At 43.4% G+C, this 22,933-nt stretch overlaps 1 protein-coding gene across 1 annotated transcript in view; it reads right to left on the bottom strand.

Annotated features, from left to right (window-relative positions):
- LOC310636046 (stimulated by retinoic acid gene 6 protein-like) overlaps positions 1–22,933 on the bottom strand; it is a 54,970-nt gene that overhangs the window by 6,450 nt on the left and 25,587 nt on the right. The window contains exons 7-12 of the mRNA XM_083355505.1: positions 18,322–18,447; positions 14,737–14,807; positions 11,877–11,988; positions 6,054–6,195; positions 3,130–3,205; positions 2,372–2,453 (exon numbers count right to left, since the gene is read on the bottom strand). Coding sequence (XP_083211631.1) covers positions 2,372–2,453; positions 3,130–3,205; positions 6,054–6,195; positions 11,877–11,988; positions 14,737–14,807; positions 18,322–18,447 — 609 coding nt within the window. The remainder of the gene's footprint in view (positions 1–2,371; positions 2,454–3,129; positions 3,206–6,053; positions 6,196–11,876; positions 11,989–14,736; positions 14,808–18,321; positions 18,448–22,933) is intronic.

Genomic DNA, 22,933 nt, shown 5'->3' with positions numbered 1-22,933 from the left:
CTGACTGACTACAGTATATGTACATCTTTGGGTTGCATATCAGTATGTGTTAATCTCTTATAGCATGGTTTTTGTCAAGCTAACTTTGCTCAGTCAAACCTTCTCTAAGATCTTTTTTCCAGGACTAAAGATGAATCTTTTGACACCTATTCATATCATAGTTCTTTGTTCACTTTGTTCTATCTTGCATAATTAATTACCTTTATACCAGCAACTGTGTGTGTTTGTATGTGTGCATGTGCACGCACACACACGCACTTCAGCTTTTTCTTAGATTCCTATCATATTTGTAGTTTTACACCAAGCATAAAAACACTCATCCAATTCTTTCCTAACATTTTCAGGGTTAACGCCTGCCATTTCTTTTATTTCCTTGAACTTCTTTTCCATTTCTCCATTCTAAAAGTATTGGAAAAGACTGTACATTCTGAGAAATATAGTCACAATAAAAACAAGGTTAAAAAAAGGAAAAAAACAAGGTTAAAAAAGACCATTTGCCCTGCATACCCGGAGAGTATTTGATCACCTCGGTGATAGGCCCCCAACTGTACTGGTGCTTCTAAATTCCTTGGCAGTTTTTGTTATTATTGATCTGATTTGAAGTAAGTGAGGTTGCTGGGGTCTGTTTTGCAGCATTTTGTTTACTCTTTGGGCACTACCAAAAGCATACTGAGGGACTTTTGCTCAGCTTTTTGAGTTTCTCACCCTGGAACCACCCCCCAAAGTTCTGGATGGACTCCAACTTGTTAATATTGAGGGAGGTAGTAAAAATAGTTCTTATATAGAGGCTTTGATTACAAGATCATCAGTTAGGTCACGGATCGGCAACCCGCGGCTCCAGAGCCGCATGCGGCTCTTTGAGCCGTCTCCTGCGGCTCCCAGCCGCCCGGTGCGCGCACACCTCTTCGAACGGGCAGGGGTGCGCGCGCACTTCTCCAAATGGAGAGTTGCGCGCGTACCTCCGCGCGAACGGGCCGCGGCGTCGTTCTTTGAGGAAGCTGCCGCGGCCCGTCTACAAAGCTGCCGAAAGCGGCAGCTTTGCAGATGGGCCACGGCAGCTTCCTGAAAGAGCGACGCCGCGGCCCGTTCCGAGAGGTGCGCGCGCACCTCCCCGAATGGGTGGAGCTGCGCGCGCACCTCCCCAAACCTTTGGAGAGGTGCGCGCATACCTCCGTGCGAACGGGCCGCGGCGGCGTTCTTTGAGGACGCTGCCGCGGCCCGTCTGCAAAGCTGCCGAAAGCGGCAGCTTTGCAGATGGGCCACGGCAGCTTCCTGAAAGAGCGACGCCGCGGCCCGTTCCGAGAGATGCGCGCGCACCTCCCCGAATGGGCAGAGCTGCGCGCGCACCTCCCCAAACCTTTGGAGAGGTGCGCGCGGCCCGTCTGCAAAGCTGCCGAAAGCGGCAGCTTTGCAGACGGGCCGTCGCCGTCGGGCAACCGGGAACCGGTTCCATCTCACTTTTAAAAAAAATGGCAACCGCGTGCGTCCGTGCATGCGCAAAAAAAACGTTTTGCGCATGCGCAAAACATTTTTTGCGCATGCCCGTGCATGGACACACGCACGCGGCTCCCAGTTTTTTTAATTTGTGATGGAACCGGTTCCCGGTGGCTCTTTTCCTTTTTTAGGTTGCCGACCCCTGAGTTAGGTGAACAGCAATACATCAGGTCAGTAATGCAGGGTTGTTGTTTTAGTCAGTCTATTATTTGCAGAGCAGGGCCTGTACAATTAGCCCACCCCAGTGGACTTCCAGAGAAAGCTTGGGGTTTTCCCTGAGGATCTGGTAGACATTTTGTGCCAGAAAATGTTGAAGTCACTTTTCCCTTTAGTGATTAAATTCACAGCTTAGAGATCTTCCCATATCTGGAACTGAGGCTGTACAATCATGCAGTACTAATACAATCTGAAGAAAAATCAACATCGTGGCTCATGTGCCCCTTTTGGAGAAAATCTATCTGGCATGAGTGACTGGTAACTTCAGAATTATATTATTCCTTTTGAAGATGGCCTAGAAATTGCAGCTGGTCAAAACTCTGGCAGGGTAGGTGATAAATAGTGCTTTCCAGCAATACCACAATACCTCCATGCCAAAATAATTGCACAGGTTATAAGCTACACTTCGCACTTTATGAGCTGGTCTTGGAATTCAGTGCACCCTGCTCATTCTATGTAAGAAGATTAATATGGTTTGGGCATGTTATTTTGCAGGGCCTACTATATTTTTGGCTAACATTAAGAACTACTTCCATTTTCTTCCATGCATATTTTCCATAGCTTAACCTAAATAATAGGTCATTATACTTAGTTATGCTTTTTTTTGCCTTATATCCCACAACCACAATCAGTCATTCTTTTTTGAGTGCTGAAAACTCACCACGCTTTGAGAAGATGACACTTTCATAGTTTCTGACACAAGTAGGTGCTTTTTGCCTGCTCTCAATAGTTTAATATGTTTTCTAGGAGAGAAAGAAATATAAATATAAATGCATATATGGATGGATGCACACATGTACATATACATACACAAATACACATATACAAACACTTCCATAAAGTATATTTATATCTCTAAAAATGAATCAAAAATATGAATGATTTATATTGAAAGATTGGAGACTTAATGAAGTCTGTAAGGATAACTAGAAGTTCTGAATGTGAAATAGACCGTTATTTGGTAGTACTGGCAGAATGCTAACCAAAAGGGAACAATGAGCAACATTTAGGAATCACGTGTGGATTTTGTGCCAAGCAGAAGATGCATATTGAGAAATGTATTAATACGAGAAATAAAATGTATTCTACATTTCTTGATTAACAGAAAATGTATAATTGAATAAATAGGCTTGAATTATAAAACATTTTGCATAGAATATGGAGGTGAAGGTTGGTTGTTGAATGAAATAAAACAATCCTCCTGTTTCCATAATGCTCTTCCCCACAGCCATCAATATCCACTATTATCCATGCTGATATATTAGCTTCTTGTAAATAGCATTAAAAACAGTGTGAAAACAGTACTATTCATGGCTTTCCAGAAAACCTGGCAACAGTGCCAAGGCCAAGGAGACCATATTTTCAGTCACCTAATCATAGCAACAATGTTACATCTGCACAAGATGTCTATATCTGTACCTGTAGCAGACTAAGATGTTAAATACATATCCAATGCATGTGATAGAAGCAATAACAGTAGTAACAATCCAAACTCCTGTAAAACAAATAACATAATTCAGAGATGATTCCCTCAAAATACTCCTCACCATGTCCTAATGCAGTAGTCATAGTAAAATACAAAATTACCAAATAGTCTATATACATTCTTTAGTCTCTTTTGCCTTTGTTTCTTCTTTTTACATTGGGACATACTGTAGTTAGTCATTAATTTCTTAATGCCTGCATCTTTTTGTAATTTTGAAATGTTATAATATTTTGTTTTTCGTTATCCATTTGTAGATATTCATCAATCCTAATGTTTAGGGTAGATCTAAGTAACATTCTGAACAATTCTAACTAGTCAGATGTCGTTTGCCAGCTAATGGAATAGATCTGGGCACATTCGAATCCAAGTCCACATTCGCTGGTGCCTGTGCACCAGCTGCCATCTCTCTGTCCAATCTATCTCATGTGATTGCAGTGTGGGGAATAAGACAAAAGGAGGGAACACTATTCCTTAAAGAATGACAGAATATTAATCTAACAAATATAAATAATGTAAATTATTTACATTATTTGCTGCCGGTGTCGACTCCCCTCCGCCCTATGCGTTCCCACAGAGAGGGCCTCCTCAGGGTGCCTCCAGTCAGAGAATGTCGGCTGGTGGCCCCCAGGGGGAGGGCCTTCTCTGTGGGCGCTCCGGCTTTGTGGAATCAGCTGCCGGTTGAGCTCCGGATGGCACTGGATCTCCGCTCCTTCCGGCGCGAGTTAAAGACCCATTTATTTGAACAAGCTGGCCTGGCCTGATGGGGAGTTACTTAGGGTTTTAATATTTATATATATTTTCTATTGTTTTTACTGTGGGCAATAATTTAATTCTTTTTTAACTTTTGTATTTTTGTAGTTTTATGATATGCCCTGTTCACCGCCCTGAGTCCTTCGGGAGAAGGGCGGTATAAAAATTTAATAAAACCTAAACCTAAACCTAAACCTAAATGCTGTTGTAAAAGTTTTTTTTTATGTCTTCTTATTTGTCTAAACCAGGGATCTCCAAACTTGGCAACTTTAACTTTAACAGCATGGGTGGCTGCGGAATTCTGGGAGTTGAAGTCCCCAAGTCTTAAAGTTGGCCAGGTTTGGTGACTCCTGGTCTACACTACAACATAAATGTGACTTTCTAGACCTGAAAACTCCCTAATCAATCTCCTGAATAAAGAAAGGCCTAAATGATCAGAAGAAAAGATGTCTTGGATCAGTCCCATGGCTATCAGTCCACATTCTGTATCCCAGAGAAGTCGATCAACACATTCCAGAAACAAGCATCGACAAGAGTTCTTCACCCACTGTGATTTCCTAGGAGTTGATGCAAAAAAAAGGTCTATTCTAACTCCCTTATCATTTCTGTTGCCTTTATTTGCTGTTCTGCTGATGCAATCATTTCTTAATATCTTACTCATACTAGAAATGCCAAACAAACACCATAATCTTTTAGGGAATGCAAAGAATGAAACCTGCTAAGAGAAAAAAGCCTCCTGATCAGCTAGAGCAGGGGTAGGCAACCTTGGCTCTTTTATGACTCATGGGACTTCAACTCCCAGCTATGCTGACTCAGGAATTCTGGGAGTTGAAGTCCTATGAGCCATAAAAGAGCCAAGGTTGCCTACCCCTGAGCTAGAGGTTACAGCTCATTTTCAGGTCAACGCTACAGCCATAAGGTTTGAAAGGCAATTATAGTCTGCTCCTAGGACTGCATCCACATAAGGCTATCTAAAAAAGAAAATATAAGAGGATCTATTACAGAACTGTCAAACTCACAATGTCATGTGACGTCGCGCAACGCATCGGGACAGTTTTGCCATTGCTGGCAATGGGGTGGGCGCGGCTTCCACATGACGCATCCGGCCCGCAGGCCGGCAGTTTGACACCCCTAATCTATTACCTCAACAACCAAAGAAATCTGATGAAAATAGTTCTGCTGAACATTTGAGAGATTTTTGCTAGTCATCTTGCAAGTACAAAAGGAAACCAGCCTAACAGCTGCACCTAAACAGCAGAAATTTCTGGCACCAGTTATTACCTCATACTATGCTATATTTTCCTACGTTCATTCCACAATTTTTTAAATATAATTGACATACATCTTAAAATACTGTATATACATTTTAATTATTCCCTGATACCATGAATATTGAAAAAAGAATACGTCCTCTTCCAGCTACATATACATACATACATACATACATACATACATACATACATACATACCTTCCAGCTGGAAAATGCTCATGCTGTAGGAAATCTGGATGGGAAAACTTTAGGAAAGAAATTTATCTTATATTTGGGGGAGCTGTCTATGAACTTATTTATTTGTATGACATTCACATTTTACACACACACACACACACACACACATACAGAGAGAGAGAGAGAGACATAGAAATAATGATAGTGTAATATAGTCTACCGAACCATAATTGAAGCCTCTGGGAAGGAGGGCCAATGGAGAATGTAACATCTCCTGAGAAGTCAATGGATGACAGCCACTTTTCTACTCTACTGAAGAAATAGTGGCCTTCTCCTTTGACCTTATTCGGCTTAGTAAACCATGCTCGGTTCCAATAAGGAAGATGATTCTGCACAAAGAAGTTTGTTCAAGTTCAATTTTAGAGACTTGAGGTTCCAGCCCTTCAAAAGGGGCATTTCCCAACCTAGTTGCTCCTCCTCCCATTGAGGAAAGAAAGAATGGATGTACAAGAGATGTTGGCTGTTTTGATTTTTTTCTTCAAGCATTATCAGGTTTTTGTTTAGGGACTACATTATTAGAGGTTTGTCATTCTCTTTTTCAATACACTATACCACTCATGGGAAAGTAATGTTATATTCACAAAGTATTATGCCTTTACCTTCTACAACACGAATAAACTCTTCAAAGTCTTGGATCCATGATTCATTTTCCAAATCTGTAATATTTTCTTTAAAGAACACAAGCACGCCTTTGAGTATGTTCAAAAACAAATTGCTCACAATATATTCTGTCACAATAAACTGAAAGAGAAATGAAAGATACTGATGGATAAAGTCTGAAGTGGAAATTATAGGATGATATGATATGATGATAACATAATATAATAATATAATAATATAATAATATAATATAATATAATATAATTAATATAATATAATATAATATAATATAATATAATATAATATAATATAATATAATATAATATAATATAACATAATCTCAGTGGGTTAGGACGCTGAGCTTGTTGATCAGAAGGTCGGCAGTTTAGCGGGTTGAATCCCGAGTGCCGCATAACAGAGTGAGCGCCTGTTACTCGTCCCAGCTTCTGCCAACCTAGCAGTTCGAAAGCACGTAAAAATACAAGTAGAAAAATAGGGACCACTACAGTGGGAAGGTAAAAGCGTTCTGTGCGCCTTTGGCATCTAGTCATGCCAGCCACATGACCACGGAGATGTCCTCAGACAAGCGCTGGCTCTTCAGCTTTGAAACGGAGATGAGCACCGGCCCCTAGAGTTGGAACCGACTAGCATGCATGTGCGGGGGAACCTTTACCTTTTACCTTTATAAGATAATAATAGATACCTTTAGGGATTCCCATTAGGTCAGAATCCATTCTCAATTGACCTGTAGACCTTCACACCTACAGTAATTTAAGTTGGGGGAGATCTTTTAGCTAAAACCCTCAATAAGAATAGCTCCCTTCTCTTAAGGTTAAATAGCAAGGGAGGAATTTCCTGGAGACTTTTTATATTTTCTCCCAGAAACACAGATTTGCTATAGGCAAAGAAAGAAATAGATCTAACCTCTCCTTCACCCCATATTTCCCAGATCAGAGGAAGGGATCCAACCCATGCAGACTTCTAAAAGTATTGAGTAACTTGACAGAGTGTCATTAGTCTTGATTTTATTTTGTATGTGCTCGGGGCAAATCATGCAAAATTAGCTTCTTCTCTGGATTCATCATCTTAATCATCAACTTAGATGGAATTTCCTTTGTTAAGAGAAAATGTTCCTTTGTTCATACTTCCCTTCTTGGAGTCTAATCCTTTCTTCAACTCTAACGCTGATTTTTATTTGCTGTTAACATACCCTAAACACTAGTTTACAAAGATATTTTTGGTGCCAATTTTTTTGTACATGTCATGAGACCTCCTATGTCTCTCTAGATAGGCTCATGCTGCCCTTGTGGTCCACAACTAGCAGAAGGGGAAGACTGCCGGAACGCTGCCATTCCAAGAGGAAGGGGCAGTGTTACTTGGGGACTGAAGATGTTTCTTCTGTCAGTTTGATGTATCTGCATGGGCACTGGGGAGGGGGAAATGGTTGGGCTCTTTTCCGGCTAACTCCTGTGTGTTACCAAGGCCATGGTGCCAGAGAATGACTTCTTATCACCTTTTTGGCTCAAAGTTCCCACAACAACTTCACACCAATGGATTGGTACTTGATGGACTGGGCAATGGGGTAGGGTTTGAACAGTGGGAAATTAGCTTAATGTTTCACGCAGGAACTTCAGATTCTGCCTGACTTCTTCTGCAATCACTTTCTCTCAGTAAAACTTCCTTTTGAAATAATACTTGTTTCAAGAGTTATGCTTTCCTGAGAAGATAGCTTAGGCAGAATCTGCAAAGTGGTCAACCTGGAAAGGCACCTGCCCTACCGTGGGACTATGCAATGTCTAACCAAGGCAGCGACCAAAAGGAAACCGAATACTGGGGAGAAGCCTCTGCTAAGGCTGATCCCAGCATGAACTCCACCAGATGGATTGCCAGCCTAAATGACTCATCTAAACCGAGATGGTCCATAGGTATGGAGAAGAGAAATGATTGGGGAGAATGAAAGGAGTCACCCTTACACAAGGCAGCCGCTATAAAGGATGGAGAGAGAAGTTGGAGGTGATGGATGACGAGGGCAAGGAAATGAACCCGACCATGCCGACCTCTTCATGAGGCAGGCAATGTACTTCATGATGGAGGTATTTCAGAACATGAAGGCACAAGAGGCCTTAGCCCATATAACGGGGACAGCAGCCAGCAGGACTGATAAGAGTGACAGAGTGCATAATGGGGGCAAGCGACACAATGGCAGGAGCAGCAGCAGCACCAATGGTGTCTCCAGAAAGGGACTCCAGGGGAGTGAACGCACCAAGAGTTGGCAATGGTGGGGCTCACCAATGGGAACAAAAAGCACCTGCTCGGGCATGAAGTTTGATGGAGACCCACAGCAGCTTGGGTTCTTTCTAGCCCACATCCTTATGTACATGCAGGAATACAGCCATGACATCCCTACTGAGGGAGCCAGGGTCAGGGTTATCACCCTAGCACTAGAGGGAACCTCAGCCAGATGAATGGTGACCCTCCACAAGGCAAACACTCTGGAGCTGGAGAATTACAATCAGTTTATGACAGCTCTGAGATGGTGATTCAAGGACTCCCTTGCCAATTGAAAAGTCCATAATCGCATAAATATAGTGCAACAGGGACGTTGCCCAGTAGCCAAATATACCAAGGAGTTTTGAGATCTGGCATGCCACCTTGATTGGCCGGAAGACATCCTTGTAAGCTGTTTCAAAGGTGGGCCAAACAACAACCTGTACAATGCTTGCATCGCAAGAAGGCCCCCAGTATGCCTCCATGATTGGTGCGTACTGGCTGAAGAAGCAAAAGATTGAGCAAGCCCGAAATAAGTGCTGCTCCAGCAAACTCTGGAAAAGGTCACCCCAGAGGGGAAGAGAGAAGCAGCCAGACCCCAGTTCCAACATGTGTGTTCCACTGCCTGTTTCAAATGCAGGAAGGAAGGCCACCAAGCAGCCAAATGCAAAACAAAGACCCCAGTAAAGAAGGGAGACCAGGCACCAGGTAGGAACCAGCAAAGCTGCATCCCGTCATGAAGGAGGCAGCTCTGAAAAGCATGGAGGGTGTGGCATTCACCCCCTCACCCAAATGGAGGGGGAGAACTCCAACCCCAGCAGAGCACCCTGAAGACAGATTTCCATAGACTTTATTGTAGAACTTCCCAAAAGTGTGGGAAACACTGTAATCTGGGATGTAACTGACCTGTTCTCCAAGCAAGTCCACTTTTTTCCCTGCCAAAAGATTCCCACGGCCAAGGGGTTAGCAAAAATGTTCTTGCAACATGTGTACCGCCTACCTGGAGCACGACAACGCATTATCTCCAATAGAGGGGTCCAATTCACATCAAAATTTTGGAGAGCCTTTTTGGGCCTGTTGGGTACTGACCAAGGAGTCAGTTCTAGTCATCATCCACAAACAAATTAGGGGACAGAATGAACGAACTCAGTTCTAGAGCAATATCTTCGCTGCTTCATCAACTACCAGCAGGACAACTGGACTGACCTCCTGCCTTTTGCCAAAGTAGAACACAACAACACTGTACACACCAGCACAAGGTTCACACCTTTCTGAGTAGCAAAAGGCCAAGATTTCAACCCAATGTCTGCATTGCCAATTAAGGACCCAGCCATCCGTTCTTTAAAAAATACCTGGCCAGTGGTGCGCAAAGTCCTTGCTGAAGCTAGGGCAATTTACAAAGCTCAAGCCGACAAAAAGAGTGTGGAACTTAAATCATTCCACACTAGGGACCGCTTGTACCTGTCTACAAGTTTCCTTCAGTCCCTACAGCCTTCAAAAAAGTTCAGGCCAAAATTTGTAGGGCCTTTTCCCATAAAGTAAATCATCAACCCAGTCACAGTAGAATTGGAGTTGCCTAGGTTATTGAGGAAAGTCCACCCATTTTTCACTGCAGTCTATTAAAATTGGAGGTTATTTCACCTTTAAGGCCAACACCTTCTCCGATACCTAAACCTCTTATGGTGGAAAGGGAATAAAACTTTGGGATCAGGGAAATCCTCAATTCATGAACACATAGGAGAGCCACCCAGTACTTGGTAGCATGGAAACATCTCCCTGGGGCTCAAAATGAATGGGTACAGAAGAAATGTATTAAAGCCCCTAGACCAGTGGTTCCCAACCTTTTCTATATCCCACACCCCTAGAACGCTTCTGATATATTCTCACACCCCTTACAAAAGTAATACCTGCTTATACATATATACTATAGTTTTGAAACGTATAAACCCAGGTTTTCACACCCCCTGGAATATTGTCTCACATCCCCAGGGGGTGCAAGCACCCCTGGTTGGAAACCCCTGCCCTAAACTAATTAAACGTTTCCATGGCTGCTATCTGGATAAACCTAAATAAAAGTGTATTGTTTTCTCTTGTTCCCTCTTTATTATTTTCTCCAGGTGGAACTCTCTCTTTTTTAGGAGGGCAGCATGTCAGATCCCTGCCGGAACGCTGCCATTCCAAGGGGAGGGAGAAGTGTTACTTGGGGATGAAGATGTTTCTATATTGTTTCTTCTGTCGCTTTGATGTATCTGTATGAGAACTGGAGAAGGGGAATGGGCCATCGGGGCATCTGGTTAGCCTCCCTTCAAGCTAAATCCTGCATGTTACCAAGGCCGCAGCACAGAGAACAATTTGTTATCACCTTTTCAGCTCGTAGTTCCCACAACTTCATGCCAGCGGATTGGTTCCTGATGGATTGGGACAAGGGGGTAGGGTTCGAACAATGGGAAAATAGCTTAATGTTTTGCACGGGAACTTCAGATTCCGTCTGACTTCTCTGCAATCACTTTTTCTCAGTAAAAGTTCCTTTTGAAATAATGCTTGTTTCAAGAGTCATGCTTTCCTGTGGCAGGAACTTACAAACACATTTTTTCCCTTTGCCCTGTTTCTATAACCTGACAAGGAAAGGAAAAGATGTGGCAACACAAGCTAATTGAGGAACATAATTATTACATCTCCCCAGACTATCCTTGTTGGTTGGTGGGTAAGCAGAATATTTATATGGGAATTGCTTCTGTGCTACTTCAAGTACAGTAAATAACATGGCTTTGTTATGTTCACATAGCTTACAAGATACAATATTAATATACAATATAGTTTGTGTCTTAACTGTTACATAAAGCCAACTAATTGTGATTATCAAATACAATAAGTATTGTGATTCAGCAAAGCATGTTTAAAACAAATGTTGCTTGGCTTGATTGAACTTAATCTGCAACAAATAGCATGGCACATGACTACTACAATCCTAGATTAAAGCTACAGTATATGAGAATTAGTCCAGAAATTAATTTCTAATTGATCTTTCCTTTAATAAAAAAATGTTCTGGGAGTTCATCCACTTGCCTTCAAATTATTCACATATATACAGGCTATTTTAAAATCTAATTGGTGAGAGGTAATTAAATTGCATGTGAGTGTGTCTAAAATACATGTTTCAAAGAGGACATGAAGGTGATGAGGGCCTTCCCCCCTAAACCTCTGGCCCCGTGAGCTGTTGGCATGCAGTCCCAATGTATTTTCCCAGAATCAGTTAAGCCCTTGGGTCAAAATAGGTACAATTCATATGAATAACATATAGCTTCACTTGAGAAGAACAAGTTGATGGGCCTATTCTCATAGGCCCATCAACCTGGGATAAATTAAATATTAGAATTGAGCTCAGAATGAAAAACGTAGCATGCACTACAACTTAAGCTTCAATAATCAACACCTTTTCTTTCGACTACAATAACATCTGATCCCCAGAACGCTTTCAGTTCAAAGATGATTTGATCTGACCAAAAGCAGCAGTGACTTCCTTGTTAAAAGCATCATGCATGGACTTTCCTTACCATGTAAAGACATAGGAACATAACAACAATTGTGCTGATTATTCTGCTGGGAAATTTAAAGTAGGGGTCCCATTGATATAACTTTCTCTTAATCCAGTTTTTCTGGGGATGCCTGTTGATAGATAATAATATAAGGGGGTTAAATAACAACAACAACAAAATCAGGTCATTCTCCAAAGCGCATGGGATAGAACAGGGGTGTCAGTTTTATTGAAGGCTGCATCAGCATAGTGGTTGCTCTTGGGGGGCTGAGTGGGTGTGGCCAGGGTGGGCATGGCCTACTGGGTGGGCGTGGCTGAAGTGCGTGTGGCCTACTGGGTGGGCATAGCCAGCTCTACATTGTTTGCGTCGAGGGTGCCTATGGGGGCCTGGGCAGGAGTGGGACAGAACTGAGGGTCTCTGGCAGAAGGAGATGGGACCGGGGCAAGTCCCAAGGCATGGTCCACTGGAGAAGCCTCACTGTTACTCTCAGGTCATGCAGGGGGGGGGCTGGACAGTGGTGCGGAGGTCAAATGGCCAGCCCAGCACTCAAGCACCCGTGGCACTAAGCCCAGCCCCACTTCCCCAAGGGGGTGCCCAGCTGCTGTGCTTTCTCTGCTTAGCCAGGTCCCTCATGATGGGTACGAGGGCAAAGTCAAGAGGGAGGCCCTGTCTCTCTCCACGTGAGGAGACCTGGCTTTGTATCCAAAGTTTCCTTAGCAACAGGATGGGAGAACCCCCAGGATAGGCCAGGAGGAGGGGGCAAGGGGATGGTGAAAGGGCAGCAGGGCAGAACTAAGGCAGAACTTCCCTCAGACCCTCCCTCCCTCTCCTTCCTTCCTTCCTTCCTAAGAACAGAGTGGTAGGAAAATATTTGAGATGAGGGAGGGAGAGAAACAGGCAAGAAACGCAGCTGGGGAAATGTCAACCTTCACGAGGAATGAAGAAATGCACCATCGCCTGGAAGTGGCCAGCACATGGCCCTCACCTACTTCACATATCCGGCTTGGTGGGCTCTGGGCGAGGGGATGCCATGAGCAGCGTAAGAGTCGAAATTACCTGCACAATGCTGCCCAGCCCCCAGCCTGCCCAGTTTTGGCTCTCCTCACAATGCTAAGAGGCTGAGCAAGGCGGTGCGAATCCGAAGAGTGATACCGCCCAGCCCCAGCCTGCCCAGTTTCGGCAGGCAGTGGAGCACTCTCCTCACAGCACCGAGAGGCTGAGCCAGGTGACGCAAAGCTCAATGCTGCCGGCCACCAGCCTGCCTGGTTTCAGCAGGCAGTAGGGTGCCCTCTCACAGCGCCGAGAGGCTGAGCCAGGCAGTGCAAATCCAAAGAGAAGCACGATGCCGCTCAGCCACCAGCCTGCCCAGTTTCGGCAGGCAGCAGGGTGCTCTCCTCACAGCGCCGAGAGGCTGAGCCGGGTGGCACGAATCTGAAGAGAAGCGCAACACTGCCCAGCCCCTAGCCTGCCTGAAGTAGGCAGGGCCATGTGCTGACCACTTCCAGGCGATGATGCATTTTATTCCTCACAAAGGGTAATACCTCCCCAACGTGCACCCAGGGGGCAGTGCCAATGCAGCAGGGGCTGGTCCCTCACTGTTTCCAGATGGCCTTGTGAAGCTAAGACTGAATGTATTTCAGCATAGATGACCACCACAAAATTGTACCTTGGCTCCTGGCCAGCCTGGGCTGGGGCCAAGGCAGCAGGGGCTGTTCCCTCACTGTTTTCAGGATGCCTTCGTGGGCCACATGAAACCACTTCACGGGCCGGATCCGGGCCTTGTATTTGACATGTCTGGGATAGAAGAAAGCCCATTTCCTTTCTTTCTCTAAATTTGAAACCCTCAAAACTTTGCCTATTTCTATGAACAGAACCATTATTGTGAGGGCCTTTATCTCTCTATGTGCTTTACAGCCCTCTCTAAGTGATTTACAGAGTCAGCGTATTGCCTTAAACAATCTGGGTCCTCATTTTACCGACCTCGGAAGGATGGAAGGCTGAGTCACCCTTGAGCCGGAAAGGATTGAACCCTTGGCAGTGCACTCTAACCACTGCACCACCACGGCTCTGATGAGATTATGAGAAAATATGAATGATAACAAAAACAGTGACGGATTATGGGTGATCAATGCTCTTTTTTCCCCAAAAAACTGCTTTTGCACAGTGTCTCCATTTGTGAACTTTCCTGCCAACTTCTCACAAGCAAAGTCAATGAGGGATCTGGTAGGGAAGACTCCCAGCAAAAGCCACCTAGCCCCACTTGCACCACACCTTACTTGTTGCTGATCTAATTCTGGTGGATTTGGGACTCAGGTTTAACAACCTCCAATCCTCATTTAATAATGGCAATGGGGAGTGCTGGGATTGTTGTTGCTAAGAGATGCAATCACATGATATCATGCTTTACAACCACATGACATAGGGATGAAAATTCCAGTCCCAATTACTGTCATTAATTGAGGACTACCTATAAACAGCATTGTCAAAATATTTCTCTGTTCATCAAAATGTCACCAAGAATCAAAGCATCAGGACAACATGTCACTTTGTCGGCAAGATATTATGGGTTTTGCTGAGGATCCCAAGGGTTCAAAGGTTAACATATTTATTCCAGGGTAAGCTTTTCAGCAGTACAGTCCATATTCTTCCATGCATACATGTATCTGATGGCTATATTCAATCAAACCATGGTTAAGTCATGGTTAACCATTAGGGATCCATGAGATTCCAGATGCTTTTCAGCTAATCTTATCACTTTACGGAATATGAACCTAGCTATTCCTCTGTTGACAGAAGGATTTTGCACGGGAAAAAAAAGAAAAAAGAATTATCAGAATATGTCAAAGAAATATGCTTCCAAGGACAAAAGGATTCTCACCTAAGCACAGGCTTTCTCAGCAACTGCTGGACATATTGCGACTGGTGTTCTTCCATAAAAGAATCTTTCTCCTGTATTGTAAACAAAGTGTCTTTACAAACCAGGAATTACAAACCTAGCACACGTGCATGTGTGTGTGTGTTTATTTTTAGGGACTGAAAAAAAAACAAATTGGACACATAATATTAACCCAGGTTTATTTCTGCTACTGCATATGACTGACAAGGAGCATGTTTAGACCACTGCAAATAATGCAACATGCCTGGTTGAATTGTTATGCAGAGCACATCAAGTGATTTAATACACTTCTTCTCCTTTTAACTGAGACCTCAGGAAAGTGTCATGGGAACAGACTTTAAAACAAAAGCCAAGATGGCAGCAATGGAAATCAAGAACAGAATGAGTAGAGATTTTTTTTAAGAACCTACAGGCTTATGGATGTGATTATATTATCGAATAAAAACATTGAAACGGATAATACTGGATTATAACTGTGGGCGGCCTTGTAATAACTGCTATCATCTGCTATCATCTGTGTCATGCTTTTCTGTTCAGGGCATTGTTGAAAGAAAGCAGGTGAACATTTTGGATACCCCTGCAAAATACTATAGTATAAATAACACATACTGGCCTTATTTCAATGTCTCCAATTGTACAAGAGCAGGCACATTTTCCCAGGGAAGCCTTAAGAGTATCTTCCTTGCAGTAATGCCAAAGAGAGGTTATCATACATAATCTAGTCCAGAAGAAAGCTTTCCTTAGTTTGGGAAATGTCGAGAGGTAATTGGTCATTCCCCAGGAACCCTTTGCCCTATTTGTCTAAACTGTTTACTTTAATCTGAATTTTTATATCATTTACAAGTAGTCCTTCTTCACAACTACTTATTTAGCAACTGTTCAGAATTATGACAACACTGAACAAATGAGACGATTGGTCCTCAAAGTTGCGACCATCGCAACATCCTGACAGTTATGTGATCGCAATTCAGATGCTTGGCAACCAGCTCTCAACATGCACTGCAACATCCTATGGTCACATGACTGCCCTTCGCAACTTTCACTGTTGTCTTTCAAAAGCAAAACCCATGGAGGTGCTAGCTGGAAGTCACAAATGGCAATTTTCAGTCCCAATTACTGTCATTGGGGACTGCTTGTAGTTTATGTAGGACTGTATGTTGGACATGTTTGCGTCTCAACAATCCAATGTACTCTGATGGTAATCCTATTGTTCTTAGTGTTTGATGAGATTGTTCCAGCTTAGCTGGCAGTCATCAGCCGTTATTAATGGGAGTAGGCTCAAGGTGAAGAACTGGAGTTTTAACCAGTAATTTAACATTAACCTAACTTCAATTTTGGGCATCCCGATTTCTAACCAAAGAAGGGCATTGGCAGGATGCAGCAAGAAGAAGGTCTGCCTCAGGATAGTTTTTCTCAGCACAGAGCCTCAACGTTCAGAGTAGTGTTATAACTTGGAACAATTTCAAAGTAATAGGAATTAATTAATCTGCCTGAGGAATTAGAAAAGGATTCATTTCACAAGAAGAGATTAGCTGACCAGGCAACACTCTTGAGTGCAAAATGTGCACAGAGTGTAGGAGATGACCAGGCCGAGCCCAAGGGAGGGAGGGGTCAAACGCATCATCAGTCTCAAGTCCCTTCATGCCCACAATAGCTCTAAGTCTAGCACACCCTGAATTCCATTGACTCTTATCTACCACCAATTTGCTTTGACTGTTAGTAATTCAGATTACCGTATTTTGTAGAGAGCTTAAGCTTGTAATAAGCTTGTATATTCATTTAACTGCCCAGACTCCTTTTTTCCTGTGCTTGACATGGATCGAGTTAACCACAAGGCTATTGCAGAATTTCTTGACACATGCTTGTTATAAAATATATCTATATAAATATAAAATATAAGTCAACACAAGCATTATTCCCTTGATTATTCTAGCTATTTCTTTATTCCTACAGTTTGCATAGGTACAGTGATGCTTGTGATGTAAGCGTGGGATAAAAAAGCATAGAGCTATTATTGTTTAGAGATAATTAAAGTATAATTGTTTATAAGATTGAGATTGTTTTATATTTCAGCAGCACAACGGCAAAACTTTGCCCCTGCTTTTAACTACCTGCTACTGAAACACATTCTCTTGAAATGTAACCACGAACCCTAAAATGTTTTCTTTAAAACTATTCAAGTTTTGCACTCGTGTGAGAAGCGCCAAGGCACTTCCAGACTGAAAGGATTAGCCAGTGGCATCACCATTGACCTGGAGACGCCCAGTTCAGGGCTGTGTTCATAACCTCAGCAGGAGCTGGAGTGAAAGACAAAAACTCAGTTCTGCCGAGAGCAACATTGGGGTCTCGACTGTGGGCTTGCTAACCTCCTACCCAGCGTTCCAACCATTTGAGCCACCAAGATTAATGTTGATCCTTATCTGCTACATGATTACTTATAGCTTACAGCTAATGGCCTATAATATAAAGCTTATAATATTGAAAAAGATTTATTTTTATTTATTTATATCCTGCCTTTATTATTTTTATAAAAACTAAAGGGGTGAACATGCCTAATACTCCTTTCTCATCCTAATTTCCCTACAGCAACAACACTCTGAGAGAAAGTGCCTGGCTCAAAGACACCTTAGCCAGCTTTCATGCCTAAAACAGATCATGAACTCACAGTCTCTTAGTTTCTAGCCCGATGCTTTAACCACTAGACCAGATTGGCTGTTTGATATATTAAAAAAGCATTAATTTCACTGTCATTTTTTTCTGCTTCACCTCCTTTAACAAAGAATGGTTTACGGGTTTTGCAAATCTGAAAATCATGTGAAAGATATAACCAAGATGGACTCTCCAATTATCCTTAGGGTAGGTTATATTATCTGCAGCAGTGTTTCCCAAGCTTGGCAACATTAAGATATGTGGACTTCAGCTCCCAGAATTTCCCAGTCAGCATGACAAACACTGATCTATAAGGCTGGGGAAATGGTCAAGAATTGGGGAGTATGGTTAAATCTTAGAAGACATGATGATACCTGATTATGGAAGTCAGCTATTAAATCTTCCAAAAATGTGAACACTTTTGACCAAATTTGAAATGTTACCATTTTCATCATTAAAATACTGATTTTAGACAGAGGAATGTTTAATTATTTTAATTTTAGTTATCTTAATCACAACTAGTAATTAGCCACAACTCTACTTCTCTAGGCAGTTAATAAACCTAAATAAAGCCAGAAAGCCATAACATTCATTAAAAATGGTGAACCTATCAGATAGCTAAACGTGTGGCAGGTGAAGTATAATCTCCATTTCCAAAGTCTTGTAGAAGCAACCATCTTTAATTGCTTTTAAATGGCCAAAATAGTGAGTAAGAAAGGGATATAATTACCAGATATGTTCTTATTTCTTAAATCAGTGAGTCTGATTTAATATTCACAATTATTTTGCAATCCTTTTTCTAGGTTTGTCTTTAGTTTTCAATTGCCTTTAAAGAACTTTTATTTCATTGGAGTACAATCAAATAATCCAAATGAAATTATTAAAAGAGAGGACTTCAATGCTAGTATAAATACTCACATCTTGGCTGCGTAGAGATGAAATTCTCACTGCGTTCACAAAATTAAAAAGAAAACGTCCTAGCAGAAGGAACAGGAACAGCAAGGATGGCAACATCAGAATCATGCCACTGAACTTTCCCACAACCTATGCATGGAAAGCAGAATTACCAGCTATGTTGCAGATGATCCACTCTTCTTCCTTCCCTATATAAATTCAATTTAATTTATGCAATAAATTAATTGTGAATGCTGAAGCTTGTCATGAGGTTCATACCAGAAATCTTGGGTCTTAGGGAAAGGCTGCTGTTCATTGGTAAAGGCCTAGTTCAGACATGTCAAACACAAGGCCCGGGGGCCGGATCCAGCCCGCGAAGTGGTTTCGTGTGGCCCCTGAAGCCAACCTGGAAACAGTGAGGGAATGGCCCCCGCTGCCTTGGCCCTGGCCCAGAGACCCTCCTTCTGCCCAGAGACCCCCAGATCTGTCCCACTCCTGCCCAGGCCCCCATAGGCACCTTTGATGCCAATTATGTAGAGCTGGCCATGCCCACCCAGTAGGCCATACACACTCCAGCCACACCCACCCAGTAGGCTGCGCCCACCCAGGCCATACCCACCTGGCCCCCCGAGGGCAACTACAATGCTGATGCGGCCCTCAATGAAATTGAGTTTGACACCCCTGGCCTAGTTTGTTCCAATCGTGTGGTCTAATGGGAAAGATCCTGCCAGTCAGCATAAATAATAGCAAGCTGATGGACCAATGATCTATCTTTATGTAAACTCAGCTATGGAGAACAAATTTGCAAATGGAAGGGTATACAGCAGCTTTGTCAAATCTGGGAACCTCAAGATTTGTTAGATTAAAAACTCCAATCTCTCTCCGCCAGCATAAGAGAAGACATGCTACTGATAGATATTGGAAATTATAAACCACCTCATGTAGATTCAAAGTTGGATCCAGGGAAGGCAAGGATAGGTAAATGCATAGTTGTACACATTTCAGAACTCATTAATACTTTAGTACTAGCCACTGAGGACTAGGCCAGTGAGCGAGCAGGGGCCACAACATGGCAGTGACAACTTGACTAGGCTGCCTTGCTGCGGTCCCATCATCTGGGACAGGGTGGGTGGGGGGCTGCCCAGTGCATCCGATGAGCCGGATCACATGCCTCCCCCCCCACACACACATGCCTCTGCCTCCACCTGGCACTTAAAAGTGCCGGCCCAATGGCCCCAGCGCTTGAATCCACCTGCACTGTGCGGGCCAATGAACAGCCAAGGGGGCAACAAACTGCAGCTGCTGCCAGGCACTGCCAGCCTTCATGCGCACACCACTTCCTGTGCACACACCCAGGCGGAGTGCCTGGCCAGGCTGGGGTGGGCCAAGGCTGAAGCAGCAAGAGCTGGCCCCTCACCATCTCCAGGGCGGCCCAGTGGGCCAGATCTAAACCCATCATGGGCCGGATGTGGCCCGTGGGCCTTGAATTTGACATGTCTGCCTTAAGTGAACCTGCAATCACCATATTAAAACAGTAATAATGTTTGGTTCAGGTAGACAATGACTCAGAGTGGTTCACAATGAAAAGAGTTTATTCAATACACATAAGTCAACTGACAACTGTCAAATGTTTCAGGCTTTTATACTAGAACTGTTTAAACTGTATCCAATCATCAATCACTATTTTCCCGCTTCTTTACAACTTTAACCAATAGTTGCACCAGAATCTCCCGCTTCAAAGAACCTTCTTTGCAACCTGCTATTTACATGTTTGCAACTATCAACTGACATAACACCCCTTACCCCCCAGTTGTTGTTATTTATTGACATAGTCTCTTAAGTATTTGGGTGGCCTATGGACCCTTGATGGATATCTATTGCTTTGGCTACCTAAGTCATCGCTATCAGATTGTCTGCTTGGCTGGCTTACACTGGTGGATCTGGACTCTTGAATAGTTGGCTCAGATGCTTCTCTGCTAACAAGTTGTGATTGTTGTTGTGTTTGATTTTGATGTTCCGCTAATGCGGGCCTGCTCAAAGGGGGCAGCTCCCAGTCAATTTGACTGTGTTGTTGTTGGTTAGCTGTGGACGGACTGGTTTGAATTTCTGCTTCCCCACTAACTGGCAGGTTGTTATAATTAAGCCATGATGCAATGTTCCCCCCGTGTATACTTTGATCCCCATCAACTGGCATGCTACCAATAGTTCTCTTCCTTAGCTGATCTATATGTCTTTTGCTTACCCTATTCCCTTCCCCCTCAATAGTGTAAGACAAAGGCCCCATTATATCAGTGACCACCCCTGGGACCCATTTGTCCCCTTGTGCATAATTCCTGGCCCAGACTAGGTCTCCAATTTTGAATGATCTGTTTGGAATGTCCGGTTCAGCACTTGATGGTAGTCTGTCAGGATGTAACCTGTCCAGTTTGGTGGTTAGCCTTTTTCCCCACCTCATTTCTGCTGGGCTTTTTCCGGTAGCCGTGCAAGGGGTCGTATGTTGGGTCAGCAAGAATTCTGCCAGTCTTTGGTGCCAATCGCCTCGGATTATTCTCTTTAATGCGTCTTTGGTGGTTCTCACGTTGCGTTCAGCCAAGCCGTTGGTGGACGGGTGGAAGGGTGCTGATGTCGCGTGTCTAATCGAGTTGGCCCTGAGGAAATCCTGGAATTCAACAGAGGTGAATTGGGGCCCATTATCTGACACAATTACATCAGGTAACCCATAAGTGGCAAAGAGGCCCCTTAAGACTCGTATTGTTTTACCTGAAGTCATTGAACTGACAGGTACTACCTCTAGCCATCTAGAGAAACTGTCCACTACTACTAGAAAGGTTAACCCTTGGAAAGGTCCAGCAAAATCAATATGAATCCTAGACCAAGGATTCCTGGCCAATTCCCACTTATGAGTATGTGTGTGTTGCAGCTCAGGTCTAGAACGCTGACACAAATAACACCTAGAAACACATTCTTCAATGTCCTTGTCAAGTCCTGGCCACCATAAGTGACTTCTAGCCAATGCCTTCATACGTACTATTCCAGGGTGACCCTCATGTAGTTCTAATAAAATTGTAGATCTGTGGATTTCAGGAATGACAACACGGTTGCCCCACAGAATACATCCCAAATGGGATGATAGTTCATCCTTCCTTCTAAAATATGGAATGTACTTGGCATCCGGGTTAGTACTTGGCCACCCACTAAGGACCCAGGCCATGATTCTTTTTAGGATATGGTCTTTATTGGTTGCCACAGCTATATCTTTAGCAGTTAAGGGCCATTCAGGAATGTCCTGTAAAGACATAATTTGTCCCACAGGAGCAGGGTCTTCCTCAGTGTTGTTTAATGGCAGTCTGCTAAGGGCGTCTGCATGTCCCATTTCCTTGCCTGGTCTGTGTTGAAGGGAAAATGAATATGCTGAGAGGAAAATTGACCACCTCAGCATTCTGGGCGACATTATTTGGGGTGTCTGTTTATCAGTGGTAAACAGTCCCAATAATGGTTTATGGTCAGTGAGTATGGTAAAGTTCCTACCATAAAGGTAATCATGGAACTTTTTTACTCCTGCCACGATTGCTAATGCTTCCCTATCAATCTGTGCATAATTCCGCTCTGCTTTAGTAAGCGTCCTGGAATAATATGCGATTGGCTTTTGAACACCATGACTGTCCAAGTGGCTGATAACAGCCCCCACACCATAAGGTGAAGCATCGCAAGCTAAATAAATTGGTTTATTCTCAATAAAATGGGTTACTGTTGATTGGCTAGAAAGAATATTTTTCAATGTTTGGAAACTAACTTTATGTTTGTCAAGCCACTGCCACGGGGTTTTTTTATCTAAAAGTCTATGTAGGGGTTCTGCTATGGCAGCTTTGTGTGGCACGAATGTGTGGTAAAAATTAACTAATCCAAGGAAGGCTTGTAATTCAGCCTTGTTTTTTGGTTCTGGTGCCAATTTAATTGCCTTGATTTTATCAGGGGTAGGATGAATTCCATTTTTGTCTATCCTAAATCCTAGAAATTCAGTGGACTTAACCCCAATACAACATTTCTCCTTTTTTAATTTAAGTCCAGCCCTCCTAAACCTTTCCAATACCTGTTCCAGACGCTCTGCTAATATTTCTTCATTTCTTCCAGCTATCAGAACATCATCAAAATAAGGGCATACACCAGGTATGCCCTTTAAGGTCCTCTCCATCACCTCTTGGAAGATGCCTGGAGCTGCTGCAATACCAAATTGCAGTCTGTGGACTCGGAACGCCCCCTTGTGGGTAACTATAGTTTGAGCTTCAGCAGCCTCTTCAGAAACAGTTAATTGCAAATACGCCTGCACCAAGTCTAACTTGGCAAATATGGCGCCGTCCTGTATCGTGGCGAGGACCTGCTTCACTGTCGGGACCGGGTGTGTTTTTTCATTCCCAGGTTCAGGGTGGCTTTGTAGTCAGCGCAGATCCTCACATCCCCATTAGGTTTAAGGGGTGTGACGATCGGCGTTTCCCACAAACCACCCTCGACTGGTTCTAGGACGCCTTGGCCTACAAGCTTATCGAGCTCGGCCTCGATTTTTTGCTTAAGGGCGAAAGGCACCCGTCGGGCCTTAAGCCTGATGGGTTTAACCGACGGATCTAAATTAAAATTAATT

Source organism: Vipera ursinii, assembly GCF_947247035.1.
Source record: "Vipera ursinii genome assembly, chromosome: 2".
Taxonomy (NCBI): Eukaryota; Metazoa; Chordata; class Lepidosauria; order Squamata; family Viperidae; genus Vipera; species Vipera ursinii.
The sequence above is the reverse complement of the archived record's forward strand: the minus strand, read 5'-3'. Positions and strand labels throughout refer to the sequence as shown.